The sequence below is a fragment of the Lissotriton vulgaris genome, chromosome 11, assembly GCF_964263255.1.
Source record: "Lissotriton vulgaris chromosome 11, aLisVul1.2, whole genome shotgun sequence".
NCBI lineage: Eukaryota > Metazoa > Chordata > Amphibia > Caudata > Salamandridae > Lissotriton > Lissotriton vulgaris.
The window spans coordinates 160,154,769-160,174,109 of NC_141699.1; the positions used below are offsets into that span (position 1 = coordinate 160,154,769).

Below are 19,341 nucleotides of genomic sequence, written 5' to 3' on the forward strand. Positions count from 1 at the left end.
ACCGGCGATGAGCCGACCGGCCCTCTACCCACGTGGGCTGCGACTTCTTGTTAGTGCAGCGCCGGCGGGCATATCGTAGCGTCCACCATTTCGCTACGATCTCGAATCTGCGTCGCTGTCGATCCCCTCCTGGTCAGGCAGGCTCCGAAGCCGTGCTGGCGGTGCAGTCCGCAGCCGCGAGCAGGTGAGGGTCAGTGCTGTGGTTGTGGGGCCTGAATTGGCCGTGTTAAAGTGATTTAAGCGAGGGCCAGGGCAGGGAGCCACAGAGACCTGCCTCCGATCAGGTCACCATCTTGGCCACGCCCCTAAGTTGCACCTTTAAGTCTCTATTTCCTCGCTGTGCATAGATGGCTCTTGATATAGTGTTTTTATTACAATTGTACAAGATTCATTATGCGAGTACTTTTTCAGCTTTAGGTTATATTCATGGTTTACTGGTAACTTTGTTTAAAAGTGTTATGTTTTTACAAAATCTTCGCATGGTATTATTAACGTACTCCTTTGTGGACACATTCAACTTTCCTATCAATGTTTCTATATGTTATGTACCAGAGTACATTTGTGCTAGGCTGTGATTGTTAAAAAACTCGAATGTACATTGTGTTATCTTTCGTGCTTCTATGGCTATTCTTTATCCGAATAAATATATTTGACTGACTGTGAGTTCCCTATCAGAAAGTGGTAGTCCGTAGTCACTGTAGTTCACGTACCATATATCTTAATTATGCTGCATAACCTAAATATTAAAATTCCCTTAAACACAGGACGTGTCTTTTTAAAATAAATTTTTGTAAACACCAGAAAAGAGAGAATTTTTATTAAATGATCCATACAATGTTAGGGAGCAAAGTGGGAGGTCGGTCTGACTCTTCTTTGAAGCGCCTGTTTGGGGTCTCACACATCAGAATGAACACTTACCCTATTTTGAACTGCTGACCCGTTACCAAGAACAAAATGAAAGTATGAAATAGAGCAGCATGCTGCAGAGATCAAAATCTGATGTACTATCATTTTATTGTCTATTGATCTGATAATACAATGGGAAAGAAGACACTTGTAAAGCCAAAATAAAAAAAATAGTTTCACCAAAGACCAAAAACATTGAAAACTACAACTCATTTCGTGGACATTCGGTTTGTGAATACACTAAGAGTGAACATAGATTTGTGGGGGAACAAGAACCCGTCCTGACCCACATTTTTAATAAAAAACTGGCAGTTAGTCCGGTCGTTGTCTTTAGAAAGTCCAAATTTATTAAGTGCCATTGGACAAAAAAATACCATTAGAACGGGCTTATGTGATTGATAACTGTACTACCAACTGACTGACTTGTCATGAGGATACATTTGAAATACAAAGCTCGACAAGAAGGAAATGCTTACACATATGAAAAAAACGGAGTCTGGGAGTTTCATTTCAGATGCAGCAAAAATGTGCTTGTGGGAGGCATTTTCCATCAGCCTCACAACTTATAAACGTTGGTGCTTAGTGTGTGGCTATTCCTCTGTGTATTTTATAAATCAAATTTACCTCAATTGTGAACGCCGTCTGTGGCTTGATATTAATATAATTTCCAGGTAAGCCTGTATTTGGCTCCTTTCCACCAGAAGCAACAGTGAAGACACTGGCTATTCCCTGATCACTCCTGGAAGAGCCTCCGCAGATACAGGATGTAAACAACACTAGTAGGAAACACTGCATCAACATAGGTCAGTGAACACTACAGAGGCATGATTCTCTTCCAGTTTAAAATTAAAAGGTTCAGTACTAAATGGCACCTGGACAGCAGTGTCAGCGTTCGGAAGTGTCCAGGTAAAGAAACAAGAATTAGTAGGTTGGGGCTTGACAACAGGATTATCTGAAAATTAGACCACAAAACAAAACAATTGATTTTCTGCGTTTCTCTCGTTTCTAGTTCAGGCTACAAAAAGGTTTGATTTTACCTACCACAGTTAAGTGATTTACTTCCTTTAACATTTTGTTTAAAAGAATATCATGGAAATGCGCGAAAGGGCACACCCTACTAGTGTAAAAATGCGAGCAGTCAATTATAAAAGTTATACATTAACCTGTATTACAAACACAAAGTCTTGGAGTGGACAAAACGGTATGCTTAAATATTGGATTAATACAAGCCTATATACATCCTCTATAGCATGATGTGTCCACAAAAATAAATAAATACAGTCTCTGAAATAGGTCACGTTCTTTTGCTGAATGTCCATTTATTTACAGATCACCGCACTAACGGCATGAGCGAGAAAAACTACAATGGGCTTCAGGGTGCACAATTGTATGTGAAAAGTGTGGGCGAGTGCTTTCTGATACCCAAGCCTTTCAGAAGTTAAAGAGCCAGTACTGCCACTGCAGTCATGACTATTTTCTTGCATTAATGTCACACATTTGTCTTCGTGTCTCTGGATCCAGAGCCGTCCAATGTAGATATGTAGAGCACGCGTCTTAAGGCAATCTTCTCCGTCTATTTGTTGAAAAGTAATTAAGAGAGTTTAAACCAACAAGTGAGTTATTTTTGGTTATCGACTTGGTCTTGAAAAAATTCGTCGTAGTTGGATGATGGATCTTCCTCAACCTCCTGTAACAAAAGAAAACATTAAGCATTATGGAACGTTACTGTTGAGATGCAATTTGCCCGTACAAAGGAAATGTGTTGGAAAACCTTATGAAAGTGACCATACAGCTGTGTGATCCACAGCACAATTCTTTGTTATTCTGGCCCATGTTCATTAAACAGGATGATATGTAAGTAGAACCCAAAGGAGAGACAACATTAATGAGGGACACCCCTAACTCCCTGTCCAGAGGCCGACTACATTTACTCCACCCTCAAGCCCCCCTTGCTGTGCTTCCTCTTCCATTTCAAGCTTGGGTCTGGGAAGTTCTTTAACTAAATTTAGCTACTCAGACATCAAATACTAATAGGAGAAAGTGTTCTTCAAAGGGTCTTTTTACATTCTGCAGTCCAAAATTTGTTAGAAACTGCAGTAGGACTCTTGAGTCATGTAGGCCATCTACAGTGTTTATGGCAGCAATTGCTAAACATTGCAAAAGGACTCCATATTAGGCTCAGTATAACAGAGCAATGTAATTGTTGTACCCGAAAGAGTTTTACAGCTAAAGTAAACACTGACGTGGTCTGAAGGTTTTACTTCACAGTAACAACAAAATCTGGTTTGGACGAGACACAATCTTTACCTTTGGCTCTTTAAATTCTAAATCCTCTCCGTACTGGATGGAAAAATCAATGTGTTGTAGCACAATGTTAATACATTCTTCATCGGATCGATCGAAAGGTAAAAAGCGTACAATGCTGTAGTCATCAATCTAGAGAGCAGAGATTGAGAGGAAATGTCAGCTTTAAAAGTAGATGCATTCAATTACTTTCTATAACTATACGTTTGTTTTACTATACACTTTACTCAGTGCCTATGCAGTCTGTTGAAGAGCAGGCGAGAGTGGTTATTGTCAGGGTGCACAAATGCCTAAAGTATTCTCGTTCTTTCAAAACGGAGATTTTAGGAAGCAGGGGATATGGCTCCATTGACTAACACTCATAGTGAAACCAACATATTGCACAACCTGCGATTTGCAGGTACTTCAAGATAGGTAACATAAACCGTAACTATTTGAGGAGCCATTCATATATGTGAAATGAGCACCAATAAATAAGAACGTCTATGGTTTCTAGCATTGCAAATTACATATGGTTAGCAAAGAATCTATATGATCCAACGCAAGTCTCACAGGTTAGAGATCATCTGGGATAAGATTGAACATAATGAGAACTATCAAATGTGTGCTTTGTTGCTGTCCTAGTCCACACAATAGAAGCAGGGTAGTCTCCTTTTATAATGTCTTGTTCTAATCCTCAAATGTCATTCACTACTAATAACAAGGTGGAACTTCTAGAAGTTCAGGAATTTTATGTGAACCAGAAAGACCAAGGGTCTCTAGGATTTTTTTTTTGATAATCACATTTTTATTGATTTTAAAACATAAAAACAAGTCAGCCAATGCACGGAAATCACAGATATAAGTTAATTTACACCATCACTATACCCCCCCAATAACGATCCCCATAAAATAACCTAGTCGAAAATAGAGTCCAATTATTCCGGACCCTCCACAGCCCCCAGACATTTCCCCCACACTCTACGATAGTTCTTAACACGCCCTTAGCTTTATACACAGCTTTTTCTTGGGTCGCACACCAGTCCACCCCTCTTCGCCACCTCTCCAGGGTAGAAGGATCAGGGCTTATCGGGGGCCGCCGCAATGTCCCGCTTGGCCACCATTATAGCTATGTTGTAAATCTGCTTATCATTCCTGGACCCATCCAGCCCATCAGTGATCCCCAGCAAGGAGTTACGTGGATTGTGAGGAACCTCCCAGCCCAATACCTCCATTTCAATGGATCCCCAGAACTGCTCCAAGCGGGAGCATGACCAAACCATATGGAGGAAGTCGGCCGGGGCATGCTTGCATCTGGTACACGCCGCGTCTGTGCGCAAATATGCTCGCTGTAGTCGCTGGTGAGTGAGGTACGCAGCGTGTAAGTAATATAACTGAATCAGCTGAGTTTTGTGGAGACAGTGACTATTCTGGGGGCCATAAGGGCATTGCGCCAGTCTACATCATCAAGGGTTATTAAATTAAAATATATGCCACCATTCTGACCCAGCGGCTAAAACCCTATTTGGCTTTGGTGGTGCATCTGGATCAGTGCGGGTTTATGCCTCAGCGGGGGATCCGCCACTGCCTCCGAAGACAGCAGCAGGCCCTGGCGTATCGGCACCTGCTTACCCCTTACTTGGCCCTCCTGTCCATAGACTTTGAAAAAGCTTTCGATTCAGTGGACTGGGCATACCTACAGCGCGTGTTGGTCGAGATTGGGTTTGGGCCCCACTTCTGTTCTCTGGTCCGGGCCCTGTACGCCCATCTGAGAGCCTGAGTCCGTGTCGGTGTTAAGGAGGGATATGGGGCGGTACTCTGCACACACTCGGGAGGGATGCTGGGATTACGGGAGAACCACAATGGTGGCAATATCAGTTTTCGGCGGATACAAACCTCTGTCCACTGCCTCCTTAAATAAGTTTGCTAGGTGGGGCACTAGAGTGCCTCGGTAGGCAGCATAGTATTCCTGCAACAGGCCATCCGGACCCGAAGTCTTACCCGGGAGACCAGAGTGATCGCTTCTTCAATTTCCTTCAGGGAGATGGGGCGCTCTAGATCCCTCTGGGCCGCCGGCTTCAGCATAGGAAGGCGCGCCACGGTCAAGGAGAGCAGTAACGGTCAGCTCAGGGGCTTGTGCGATATATAGCTTCTGGTAGTACGCGGGCAAAGGTATTTGCCATTGCCATGGGAGCACGGTGTACCACTCCGGCTTGGTCGACCACTTCCGGGATACGGTTCACACTGGGATATGTGGCCAGCCTGTGTAAGATTGTACCGTTCTTGTCTCCCCAGCCGTAAACTCTTGCCACCGAAGACCTCCAGAGGAGCTTGGCCGCATCCAGGGACAATTGCTTAGTATCATCCAGAATATGGGCCAACTGCCGAGTCTGAGCGGCATCATCTGATGTGGATAGGAGCTGTTCCAAGTGAAGCGCCTGCACTTCCTTGGCAGAGATCTCCTGTAGCTGTGCTTGCCTCTGAATTTTACGCTGCAGCTTTGCAAAACCTCTGATGGTCGCCTTCCCCGCCTCCCACAGAGTACCCAGGGATGCCACCGAACCCTCATTGGAATCAAAGTATTGCGTAAGCTCTTTCCCTATCTCTTTCTTGAAATCTTGGTCTTGGAGAAACCAGGCATACATCCTCCATGTTTGACTGGCCGCAGGAGGGGGGCCCCCCCGAACTAAGGAGTATCGGGGAGTGGTCTGAAATGCCTCTAGGGAAGATCCGGACATCGGCAATCATTGAACAATCGGGCGTGGGGACGTAGATCACATCTATGCGCGCTTGGGTGTGTGGTGGGCCGCAGATTTGTGCATGAATTGGATGGTGCATGGGTGCCAAATGCGCCACGCACTACAGAGCCCCAGAGACTTGGATCATGTCCGCAGTTGTTTCGCAGTCGCTGCCCGAGCAGCAGAAGGGGTTCCCGATGTGTCGAGGGCAGGGGCTAAGACTGCATTGAAATCCCCCGCAATGACCATGTTACCTGTGGGCATGTCGTGGAGCAAAGGAGCTGTGTGTGCCAAGGTGGGCGCAAGCAAGGTGGGAGGAGCATACATCGACATTAGAGTGAGGGGTGTACCAGCCAGCGACCCACAGTCTGTCACAAATGAACCTTGGGGGTCATGCCCAACTTGGGAGAGGACAAAGGGCAATGCATGCCTTAGGAGGATTGCAACCGCTCACGAGCCCCTGGAAAAGCCAGAGTGCCATACCCTGTCGTAGCTGTAACGCCCCAAGAAGGGGCAGCAGTTACCCAGAAGGTGCGTTTTTTTGAAGCATGAGGAGGTCTATGTGGAGATGCTGCGCGTACCTTAAAACCGCTGTACGTTTGTGACGGTTCCAGCAGACCGTTTACATTCCACGACAACACGTGGAGAGATACCATAGGCGAGATGTTATCTGTCATGGTAGACTGCTCTTGGTCTAAGCGGAGCGCGTGGCTTGGAGTGTACAGTCGCGCCTGGGAGCCTAAGGAGATGCATGTGATTGCGCACTGCGGGGGCACTCCCACCCCTCCCACCGGTACGTTGTGGCATTCTGTGATAGCTGAAACAAAAAACAAAGCAAAACAGAACATACAGAAAAAAACAATCCCAACCCCCCCCTCCCCTCACCCCCACACCACACTTCAGGAACAGAAGCATCTGTCGACCCCCTAGCAAACAGCACCCAATACACAGGGCGAACAACCAAACTACTACGCTTGGGAATGGGGAAGCGTGGAGGTCCCCTCCTCGTGAGTGGATGCGTGATTGCAAAGACCATCGGGAAACTAGGAACAAATCAGAAACACTGTGCTGTCTCTGGCTGTGGAGCAAGGCCTGGCGGGCAGAGACCAGTTCAGGCAGGGTCCCTCAATAGCATCGGGCTACTGGAGAGGTCTGTGTCTGGTAGGTCATTCGCGGTAGCCGGGACACACCTCCACCGTCATCCAGTCGGCCAGAGGAACCTGAACGCCTCCACCGATGCTCCTACCTTGGCCCGGGGAGGCTGTTGTGTGTGACCCGGTGGGGAGTCCGGGCGGGCCCACCTCCAATCTCGGCGCCTATGGGAGCGATTACGGGGAGGCTGAGGAGAGGAGGGAGCAGAGTGACCCAGCCCGCCCCCCGCTTCCCCCCCATGGCGCGACCATCAGCCCATAGAGGACGCTCCTCTGTTGCCCAGGTACAGGCCTCCGTCGGGCTGTCAAAGAACAATGTCTTATTCTCAAAAACCACCCTCAGTCGAGCCGGGAAGAGGAGCCGGTACTGAATGTTAAGTGCCCTCAACTTTTGTTTGATCTCTCCGAATGAGCGCCGTTGGCCCTGGACTTCACAGGTGCAATCTGGAAAAATCGTAATAGCACAATTCTCATGGAGGACCCGAGGCAGTTTGCAGGTTTCGGACAGGATAGTTTCACGGTCTTTGAAATTAAGCACTTGCATGACAATAGGACAGGGGGGAGCACCCGGCAGTGGCATGAGGGCCAGGGACCAATGAGCCAGCTCGATCGCGAACCAAGGGGACACGGCTCCTTCAGGGAACCACGATTTCAGCAACATCTCCAGGAATTCCACCGTACGGCCCTGCTCCGCCCCTTCCGGAAAGCCCACCACGCGGAGGTTATTGCGTCTGGACCTGTTTTCCGCATCCTCCGCCTGGCGATGCAACTCTTGAGTGTGGGACTGAAGACAGGCCACCTGCCCCTTAAGTTGCTGCACGTCGTCCTCCACAGTGGAAATCCTGGACTCAGTCTCTTTAATTCGGGCATTTGCGTTGCAAAGATCTTGTCTAATGAGTCATATCTACCCTTACTTCTGCAATTTTGGCCTCCACCGAGGCCTGGGATGTGAGGATGGCCTGGAGAATGGCAGCCAGTTCTGCAGATGGAGTGGTGAAGCGGTCCATTTTGGTTTGGTTGACAGGGACTTTCGTGGATCTGTCCGATCTGCCAATGTTCTACCCTCAGTGGGGACCAGGCGCTCAAGAACCCCCCAGTTAGATTCCGTTCCCGACCACACCCACCGTCCACAAGGACAATCCCAGAGCCAGGACTGAAGGGACAGGCGATCACAGAGGCGCAGCGCCATGCCGGGCCATGCCCGGGCGGGAGAGACTCGGCCAGGTAAATCCACCTCGCCCGCAGGGCACAGGAGAAGCGCTGAAAGTGGGGGAGAGGAGGAGGAGACGGGGCAAAAGGAAGGAAGCCGTCCTGACCAGGGTCCCCACCCACCCACCCACCTGCCGCCCGACGGCAGAGTCCTCCACCCCCACCCTGATGCCGCAGCACCCCTACTCCAAGGCGCTGAAGCTCGCCGGGGCCCAGGCCACACGTCCAACAGGAGCAGGCGACGAGCAGCAGGCCTCACCACATGTCCTCCGCGGATCCTTCTCCTCCAGAGATATCGTTCAGGCCCAGGGGTTGATGTGAGGAGGGCCCCCCGCCCCCAATGGCCATCCAGGGCAGTGGTGGTGTCTGTTCGTGGTTGTCCTCACCCCCAGCATAGCCCACAGCCGGCAGGGCCCACAGTGCAGGAAGCTGTCCACCTAGGCCTGGGCAAGCACCAGCCCAGCACAGCTGCCTCCAAGCCCCAGCAGGGAGCCCGCGGTACCCGGGGCCTTCGGCGTAGGCCCCAGGGGGTCACCTAAAGCAGACCATAAGTCCCCGGACTTCTTTTCTGTGGGGCCCCTCAGCGCCGCAGACCAGGACAGCAGGGCCCACCCCCGCCACTCGCAGAAACTTCGGGCAAAGGCCCACAGCGCCAGGTACCTCCGCTCGGCACACAGGGAAGCGCCAAAGATCCTCACTCGCAGCGGGGCACACCGTACTCACAGTAGATGTCGCAGGGCCTCAGGCCTGCAGGCCTCCGAGGTCAATGATCCGGGGAGTCACCACATGTGGACCTCGGCGCCCGTCCAGGGGGACGGAGAAGCAACAGTCACCAATCTGCGGCAGAGCGAGGCCTCCGTGGAATCCCAGTGTTGAAACCAGCGGCAGAGTCAGGCTCGCAGAGGGGGCAGCAGTAATCCCCCACGAAGCAGCTGTAGTGGTACGTGTGCGATGTCTAAATGTTCTTTATTACTCATACTTTAATTCTCCTGGATTTCCTGGATATTCATCATTTAACAGCAACGCTGCAGGCACCCAGTGGGAGAACACTTCTGGGGTTATCTCCATGACGCAGGGCGTGCTCGCCTCTAGGCCATGCACCATCCTCAGTGTGCAACAGGCACTCAGGAATGCAGCCGCAAATCAGGCAGGGCCCCCGTTGGTGGCAATTCAGGTCCAGCAGGGCGGCGTGGGAGGCGGGCTCGAAGGAGGAAGGCACCTGCCCTCACCACTGCTGCCTGCCCGACAATCAAGGCCGCTGCCTCGCCAGGCCTCCGGACGGGGTCCAAGCCACAGCCTCAGCAGCCCCCAGAAGCCACAACCAGGCAGGACAGCGTGGATGTGGCAGGGGGAACAAGACCCGCCTCTCCCGTCGCTCACGAGGCCTCGCTCACGAGGCCTTAGTCGCGGCAGACATCACAGCGCGAGATCCGCCCCAGGAGATGCCGCGGGCAGGATCCCGTGCCTCTCTTCGCGCCCTTTGCCCAGCCGGAAACACACCACCGGAGGAGGGAGGAAACACAGAGCCTCCGGCGCTGGCCGAGACAGTGCCACCAGACCCCTGGAATCGCCGCACTGCAGGCACCTCAGGAGGAGATCCGAGCCAGAGGACCGGCCGAGGAGCCAGGAAGCAGAGCCACCATCTTGGAGACGCAGCGAGGCCAAGGTCTCTGTAGGGGCCTCACGCGGCACACGGGCACCACACAGTCCGTCACTGAAGGAGGCACAGGACTCAGGACAGACAGGTAAGTGGCCAGGGATGATAGGCGCTCCTCGATGGCAACAGGTTCAAGAGCGGATGACGGAGGGGTCCGCAGCACTACGAAAGTGCGACCGCCATCTTAACGCTCTTGGCCACGCCCCGGGTCTCTTGGATTTAAGACAAGTATTAGGCTCTTACGTAGGGCAGAGGACAGAAGGCGAATATGAGGCTTGCTGATCCTTTCTTGCGCTGTCAAGGCAGCAATCAACCAAGTGCTTTGCCTCTCAACTTCACAAGTGAAGGGTTCTATTCTGACTAAGGCCTGAGCCACATCTCGACTAGCCTTCATCCAACTACTGCTAGAGAAGGCCTTTGGGCATGAAACCCCTGATCAAAATGGTGGCTTCCATTGGACTAGCAGGAGGAGGTATAATCTGGCCTTTTAAAGATTGTGCACTTTGTGGTCAGGTTGCCTGCCTTAATTGGTCTGCCAATTCCTTCCCCCTCAAAGTGGGGTATTTGTTCAACAGTAGGCTGTATCCTGGTTTTAAAATAAAATTGAAAAAGCACTTTGCTAATCCTCATTCCACGAATTCTAGTTCTTGCCCTTTTTGTATCCTTTTACTCATATCAACACCATCTGTGCCTGAAGCTTGCAACCATATAGAATACTGTGCCTTCTCTGATTACCCGCTCTCTTTTGGTGTACGCACGCTGAGTTTCCTACTGTCCATATGGGCAGGCTTGTGCTGTGTAGCTGCCTATATGTGTTAGAGCTTATTAAGAATATCACACCACCACACGAAGTGTACCATAAGATAACTGCATCTCGGTGGTTATCATGCACATTATGAGGACACTACTCACATAGGCGCGATACAAAAATAGCACCCATCCACCCTACACAGCATAGACTGCTTTCAGTGTGGGTAAGCACTATACAAATGCTGCGAGAAAAAAACATTACAAACAGCACAAAGGAAGATGAAGAGACTGCATTTGTTAGACCAAGACCCTTTTCCCCCCTTCATAGATGAAGTGCCATTATTTGTCAACTGTACTTTACTTTTGTGACTAAATTACTTTACTTTTGTGACTAGATGTAAAATTAATATTTAAACAAGAATTGGCAAAGCCAATAAACTCTCCTTTTGCCTGTCAGTGCAGACATATTGGCTTTGCCAATGTTTTCTGATGATGCTAAAAGAAACGTGCCATGATGGCAGCCAGCGTGATACTATATCGATGCATGTATGCAAACAAAAAAGTGATGGATGGAATGCCTGAATTAATCTCAGCCACTGGTATTACGTCTGGGCCAAATCCCAGTCCATAGTTATTTTGCACACCATGTCACTTCAGTTTGAATACAGACACACACAAATCAGTCTTGACTCTGCTCCAATAGAACCAGTCAAGTCCGAACAGCTAGGCCAGGTCCTCCCTGCCTCGGAACACAAGCAACCTAAGCTCTGATGGGGCTCTTTAGTTGGGTGTACCGTACATGTGTCACCATGAGTGCTCATGGCATGGCACAGCCATCACTTTGTCTCTTTTTTCCCTCTAGATTTACTGTTCCAAAAATGGCGGTTGCCAATCTTGGAGCGTTAAATAATAGAAGAAATTAATGTAAGTGTTTGCGAAAGTGCATTTTGTAAACTAAGCAGCCTGACAGCAAATTACCACCACTTGGCCCTCCCAAAAATGTAAAAGAAAATGTTAAAAAATAGATTTTTAGTGTAACGGGAGGGGTGGGGGACCACCACAAAATTGGGAAGACAATACAGGGGGCAGGGATGGCAACAGAGTCTGGAGTAAGCGGGGGTGCAACAGAGCTTGAGGCGAGGGGGAATTAAAAAATAATAAAATGCAAAAATAAATAGCCCGGAAAAGGTGAGGGGAAACAGTGGGAGGTGTGGCTTTGGATGAGACAACACAGGGCCAAGTAGCTGAGGAAGAGAAGTGGCACATGAAGAGGAGAAGCAGCATAGGAAGGAGAGAGCAAGAAAACACATGAACTCCATACAGTGCTGAATAAAAAAGACAAAAGTACTTCCTTGAATGTGAGCAGTGGAAAGACAGAAATCAATCAATCACAGTGACAGTAAGGAAGCTTTGCTCCAGGGGAGGGGCAAACAGAAGAGGTAGGAAGAAAAGCCATGAAATAAGAGGCAAGCAAATGAGACTAACTAGACAGCCAATCAATGCTAAAGAATTGCGCTTCTCCTATTAACATGACTAGAGAATCTGGATTTCATTAAAGACACAGAGGCTGACATTATGAATTATCCTTTAATAGCAACTCACAGCCGCATTACATCACAAAGGATAAAGTTCTAGAGTCTAATAAAGGATGTAACCAGGAAACAGTCTGCCTGTTGAGAATTGTATTTTTAGAGGTTGGCTCTGGGTCAGGTTGGGAATTAAAGTCAGGCTCGACCTCATCTAGGTCTAAGACGAACTAGTCCTCAAGATCCCTAGAGACGCCGTCTTCAGAAGAAGAGGAGTCAAAGTCCACATTGTTATTATTGTTAGCACTACTGCAAAGTGTTCAGATTTGTGCCGCCATGGGCACCGTTCAAAGAAGTGTCGCGAGGAACATCATGTTCAAGTGAGGCGCGATGGCCTCCAATCCAAAGTGAGGTGCTAGGACCTCCCGATCCATAAGAGGCGCTAGGGCCACCCGTAGTGCTTTCACAGTGCTTTGTCTTTTCTGTCCTCTTACTGTGGTTAGGGGGGGTCCTGGGGATCAAACGGTCTCTTTGAGGACATAACTTCTTTCAGGGTTACCATCATACAGGATTTAATCTCCTGTTGTAAGAATTTTTTAAGCGATTGATTAACTGGGGCAGGTGAACTTGCAGTAGTGTCATCAGATTCCATGTTAGACATGGCGATGGATAGACCTTGAAGGTGTAAAAAAAAAAAATATATATATATATGAATAATTCAAATTAAAAATTAATGTAATACCAGGAATTTAAAAGTAAGAAGGGAATATTGCAGTGTTAAAGAATTAATATTAATGTAATAATATAATAATAATATATATATATTTTTTTTAAAGGTATAGAAAATGGCTAGAATAAGGGTAAGTAGCAGAGAGTGCTTAAAAATAAAACTATCGATTGGTAAGGGTCAATGAAAGTAATCTTAATATGCCTACTGTTTGTAAAGGCTAATATAATATATCAACTTTAAAATCTTATTATGTCTCCCTCCTTTTTTTTTTTATGCGATATTAGGCTCAAAAAGGGAAAGCGTTGGTGAAACGGTAGAAAAGGGTCTCCGGCAGCGGCTGAAAGCGATGTAACTGACAAGATGAGAAATCGCTCGAGCTCAGCCGCAGTTATAGGAAAGACGCTTGGGGAATGAGGCACGCAACGCGGGTGTTGCTAATGGCTCTTCCTTTAAGCTAACATGCCTGTTCCTCTAAGGTTGTGATGCGGTCGCGGGCAAAGAAGGAGTGTGAACGAGCCGGTTAAAATGCCGCGATGGAAAAAAAACGTCCCGTGATTGAAACGGAGTGAAATCAAGGAGTGTCGGCGAAATGTCCGCGAGGTCGCGCTAATGGCAGAGGTACGATTTCGGCATTAAAAGGCCATTGGCTAAGGCTCGAGGGGAAGGGAGACAGCGAGGGGAAGGGAGACAGCGAGGGGGAGGGAGACAACCATAAATTGGAAGTCGTTTGGAAGGGGTGGGAGGGGGGAAGCCAGCGCCACCACAAAGGAGAGGGCAGTGATTGCGCAAATTAGACAAAGAATATATATATATATGCTTTAAGGACAAGCCAAATAATATATCAGCATTAAAACACAAATTAAATTAGTTAAACCGTAAGCTTAAGGCCCAAAACAAAGGTAAATTATGGACAAGTAAAAGGCAGTGACTTATCTGCTAGCGAGCCCCTTTTAAAAGAGGCAGACTGTTTTAACTGGTTACATCCTTTATTAGACTCTAGAACTTTATCCTTTGTGATGTAATGCGGCTGTGAGTTGCTATTAAAGGATAATGCATAATGTAGCCTCCGGTCTTGTAATGAAATTGGCTGGCCAAAACCTCCTTGTGAACATTGGTACTGTCCACAGTAGTCCTCTGACAACAGACAGCTAAAAGCGGTCTTTGGCTGAGACCTAAAAATGTTACCACCAGAGCATTAATATGTAAGGCAGCGAGAAGAATCTTCATGCAAGTGCGAATCTAAATCTCATACTAGGTGAATTATCACATTTAATGGTTAATCGTTAAAAAGAGCACATCAATATGCAGATTGATGTTTTTCCATACTCTCGTTTCGTATCATGTTCCCATCTTACTAGAGAGACAATGCACTAGTCTGTGGTTAATAGCAGATCTGCACTTATTAAGATCCTCCAATTTACCTCTAACAGATGTCCAGCCTGTCTCCACTAAAAGATTCAACAATGGTTTGTTGGCCAGGCACACAAATTGTGCATTTAATTAGAAACGAGACCCGATTCAGCTGATAAAGTCAATGGAACACCATTAACAGGCATTAATACTTTTGCTTGAATAGTACATGGGTGCTTCACCAGTGAATCGAAGGCTAACTAGGCTAGAGCATACATTGGAAATATACAAATAGTACTGCACAACCGTAAGGTACATCTACCAGAGCACCGGACAACACATAATTTTGCACTTACCTGGGCTGAGCAAAATCTGCAAAGTTAATGAGGCAATTTGTAAAAGCCAAACAATAAGAGGTAAGTGTCTTAAGACTTAAACGCTGATTAGACAGATTATCGGCCAAGCAAATGGCTTGGTGACCCGTGGGCGTCAAACCCTCTGTAATGTACAGACACATAATCTTTGGGTACAGTGACAGTCATAAATGTCTAGGTTAACAAATATTGGCAAAGCCAATAAGTTCGCCCGCTTTGGCCAATGTTTCTTTTTTTTGCCTAACTGTACAGCAGCATGGCTTAAAGTTTCTTACTAAATAAAAAAAAATCAAAAGCGCTATGATGTTGTCAGTGCTGGCAGTGTCACAGTGCTTTTAAAAAAAAAATGAATCTTTCAGCCATCCTGCAGTGCAACTGCACTGTTCCCCTATGGCTAAAAAAACCCACTGATAAAGCCACTTGGCTTTATAATGTTTTTGTGGCGGGAGGGGTGAAAGTGGGACTGGGCAAGCAATAAAGGAGCAAACATTGACACAGGAAATTGGGCGAACAAAAACAACAGGCAAGCAAGATTCATAAGGAGGCTAGAGAAGAAGAACAAAAGTACCTCAATCCCAGAACGAGCAGCAGAAGGACACTAATCAAAATAACAAGCAATTAGTACTTGGTCCATTCTACGTAAAAAGAGAACAAAATGAAGAGAAAGTGAAACGGGCATGCGCTGACCAACCAGACCCCAGCAAATAACAATTGAGCTTGACCGAAGTCAAGGTCTGGTACGCAATGGGTGGGCTCCAAGCCACCTTTATGTTACGAAAAGTCGTGCAGGATGATGTCTGATGACAACACCATCATGCAGAGAGACAATTCACATACCACTCCCCTCCCAATTTTCCAGCCAAAATTATTTCTTGCTCCTCTCCTCAGAGGTGCACTCATCACGCAAATGTGAATCTTCCCAAGGGGACTCTCAGATCACTCCCCGGTGTGGTTGACTGTGAGGAGGAGGGTGGAAAGTTGGGGGAAATGGATCCGGGGGACTGAATACAGGGTGGTTTCTGGATAGCACATTTGCAGAGCTGATCTAAACCACTATCACAGATTATATTGACCCAAATAAAGACATAGCCTGGGCCTCCTCAGCGCCCGACATCGCCATCGCCATTCCGGACGGATACAAGATCACCCGGAGGGACCGCGCCAACCAGACCGGAGGAGGCATCGCCATCGTCCACAAGAACACCATCCGCATCACGACCAACACCGACGACACCCTCACAGCCGCCGAGCACCTACACTTCCAGATCCACACCGACCCCAAGACCACCCTCAGAGGCACCCTCATCTACAGACCCCCGGAATCGCGCACACAATTCAGCGAAGACATCGCCGACTTCATCAGCCCTCACGCCCTCCCCTCCGCTGACTACATCCTCCTCGGGGACCTCAACTTTCACCTGGAGAACAACAACGACTGCAACACCACCACCCTGCTGGACAACCTCGCCACCATCGGTCTCAAGCAGCTGGTGACCTCCCCCACCCACTACGCCGGACACACACTCAACCCCATCTTCTCATCCAGCAAGCACATCGCCTTCAGCCACGCCACCGGACTCCACTGGACGGACCACAGCTGCGTCCACTTCAGCTTCAAAAAGAACACGATCCACCACCACCAGCAACAGGTCGCACGCAGAAACTGGAACAAGATCACAGCCGACCAGCTCGCCGCAGCCCTGAGCCAAGACCCCCCCGCCAGCCCTGCGAACCCCAGCCAGGCCGCCAACAACCTCACGAAGTGGATCAGCAACTGCGGAGACGACCTCGCCCCACTGAGGACCCCGCCCAGCAGACCCGGCAGTAAGAAAGCACCTTGGTTCACCGACGAACTCAAGAGCTCCAAGAAGAACTGCCGTGCCCTCGAGCAAGCCTGGCGCAGAGACCCTACACCAGACAACATGACCACCCTCAAGCTCGCTACCCGAAAACACCACCAACTGATCCACACCACCAAGAAAACCGCATTCAAGGAACGACTGGACAACAACGCACACAACAGCAAAGAACTCTTCAACATCGTCAAAGAGCTCTCCAACCCCAACGCCGGAAACGACATCACCCCATCCCAAGACCTCTGCAACTCTCTCGCCTCCTACTTCCACAACAAGATCGGAGACATACACAACAGCTTCAGCACACAACCGACGCACCCTATAACCGCACCAACGACCCCCACCACCACCCTCCGCGCCTGGACCCCCACCACCACCGAAGACACCATCCGCACGATGAACTCCATCCACTCCGGATCCCCAACCGACCCCTGCCCTCACCACATCTTCAACAAGGCCGACGCTGTCATCGCACCCCACCTGCGAGACATCATAAACACCTCCTTCACCACCGCTACCTTCCCAGAGAGCTGGAAGCACGCCAAACTCAGCGCTCTACTGAAGAAACCATCAGCGGACCCCACCGAACTCAAAAACTACCGCCCCATCTCGATCCTCCCGTTCCCGGCCAAAGTCATCGAGAAGACCATCAACAAGCAGCTTGCTGCCTTCCTCGAGACGAACGGATCCCTCGACCTCTCGCAGTCCGGCTTCCGGGCCAACCACAGCACCGAGACCGCCCTCATCGCAGCCACCGATGACATGCGAGCCCTGCTCGACAACGGAGAAACTGCGGCCCTCATCCTCCTGGACCACTCCGCGGCATTCGACACCGTCTGCCACCGCACCCTAGTGCAGCGCCTCAGCAACGTCGGAATCCAAGAGAAGGCACTAGATTGGATCATCTCCTTCCTCGCTGGAAGGACACAGAGAGTCCGCCTCCCCCGTTCAGATCAGAAGCCACCGAAGTCATCTGCGGCATTCCTCAAGGCTGCTCGCTCAGCCCCACCCTCTTCAACGTCTACATGAGCCCCCTCGCGGCCATCGCACGCCAACACAACCTCAACATCATCTCTTACGCCGACGACACCCAGCTGATCCTCTCCCTCACCAGCAACCCCGCCACCGCCAGAGCCAACCTACACGAAGGGATGACAGACGTAGCCGAGTGGATGATGAACAGCCACCTGAAACTGAACTCAGACAAGACGGAAGTCCTCATCCTAGGCCCGTCACCCTCCGCCTGGGAAGACTCATGGTGGCCCACCGCCCTGGGCAGCGCACCCAAACCAACAGACCACGCACGCAACCTGGGCTTCATCCTGGACTCCTCCCTCTCCATAACCAGACAAGTCAACGCCGGCTCCTCGTCGTGCTTCAACATCCTGCGCATGCTACGTAAGATCTTTAGGTGGATCCCCACCGAGACCAGGAAGACGGTCACCCAGGCCCTCGTCACCAGCCGACTGGACTATGGCAACTCCCTCTACGCCGGAACCACCGCCAAACTCCAGAGGAGACTCCAGCGGATCCAGAACGCCTCAGCAAGACTCATCCTCGACATCCCCCGACACAGCCACATTTCCGGACACCACTGGCTCCTGGTCAACAAGAGAATCACCTTCCGTCTCCTCACCCACGCACACAAAGCTCTCCACAACCAAGGCCCAAGATACCTCAACAGCCGCCTCAACTTCTACACTCCCACACGCCAGCTTCGATCGACCAACCACGCCCTCGCCGCCATCCCCCGCATCCGAAGAGCCACCACAGGAGGAAGGTCCTTCTCCTACCTACAGGAGGAAGGTCCTTCTCCTACCTGGCCGCCAAGACCTGGAACTCCCTCCCGACCCACCTCCGCCTGACCCAAGACCACCTCGCCTTCAGGAAGCAGCTCAAGACCTGGCTGTTCTAGCAGTAGCGGACCCCCCCACCCCCCAAGCGCCTTGAGACCCTCCGGGTGAGTAGTGCGCTATCAAATGCTTGATTGATTGATTGATTGAGCCTCTTCACCAGGCCTCTTCTGGGAGGTGTTTCAAACAGTCCTTCAGAGACCGGCCTTTTCATTTATTCATAGGTGCATCAAACAAAAGAGAAGCAAGCTGCTCCGGCTAGAAGATGAGATTGCCCACGTCACACATGCAACCTTTGCTTCCCCTTCACTGCCTATGCAACGTAGACCCGACCGGGCTCTTCTTGCTCTTTGGCAAAAACTTGTAGGCTCAGTGTGGCGGGGCTGGCTCCACTTCCAGCAGCGGGTATACATGATGGGAGATAAAATGGGGAAGTTACTTTACTTTACTGCCAAACACCAACACACTTTGGTGACTGAGCTGTGGAATGGGAAAATCATTAAACTGCGCTGCCCGCACTCTCCTGCGCATTCCCCGCCGCCAATCGGTCAAATCTGAATTAAAATCCCTTCACTGGCTGCCAGTGAAGGACAGAATTAACTTCAAAGCATGTGCATTGCTCACCGTGCCTACTGGAGGCATGGAGCAATCCTGAATCACACCTTGATCACCCCCTACCACCCAACAGACAGCTGAGGTCGACCCATGCCTTTCAAGTTACCAAACCCAGGTTCAAAAGAGAAAGGAGTGGAGGAAGAATGTTTTCAACAAACGTAGCAAGGCTCTGGAACTCCCTCCCAATCTCTATCCGCTCAGAACCCAACATTCTGCACTTCCGAAAACAACTAAAAACCTTTCTCTTCAGCAGATAAATTCAACCCGCTCCACCCACCTGTATTCTGCTAAGCGCTAGAACGCCTGCGGGTAGCTATCGCGCTATACAAAAACCATTTCCATT

General features: G+C 49.5%; 1 protein-coding gene across 1 annotated transcript in view; it reads right to left on the reverse strand.

Moving 5' to 3' along the window:
- Nucleotides 1-995: 995 nt before the first annotated feature.
- The window catches only part of GPN3 (GPN-loop GTPase 3), a 95,711-nt gene continuing 77,365 nt past the window's right edge, over nucleotides 996-19,341 (reverse strand). The window contains exons 7-8 of the mRNA XM_086943017.1: nucleotides 3,214-3,342; nucleotides 996-2,593 (exon numbers count right to left, since the gene is read on the reverse strand). Of these exons, the coding sequence (XP_086799143.1) occupies nucleotides 2,525-2,593; nucleotides 3,214-3,342 (198 nt within the window). The 3' untranslated portion in view covers nucleotides 996-2,524. The remainder of the gene's footprint in view (nucleotides 2,594-3,213; nucleotides 3,343-19,341) is intronic.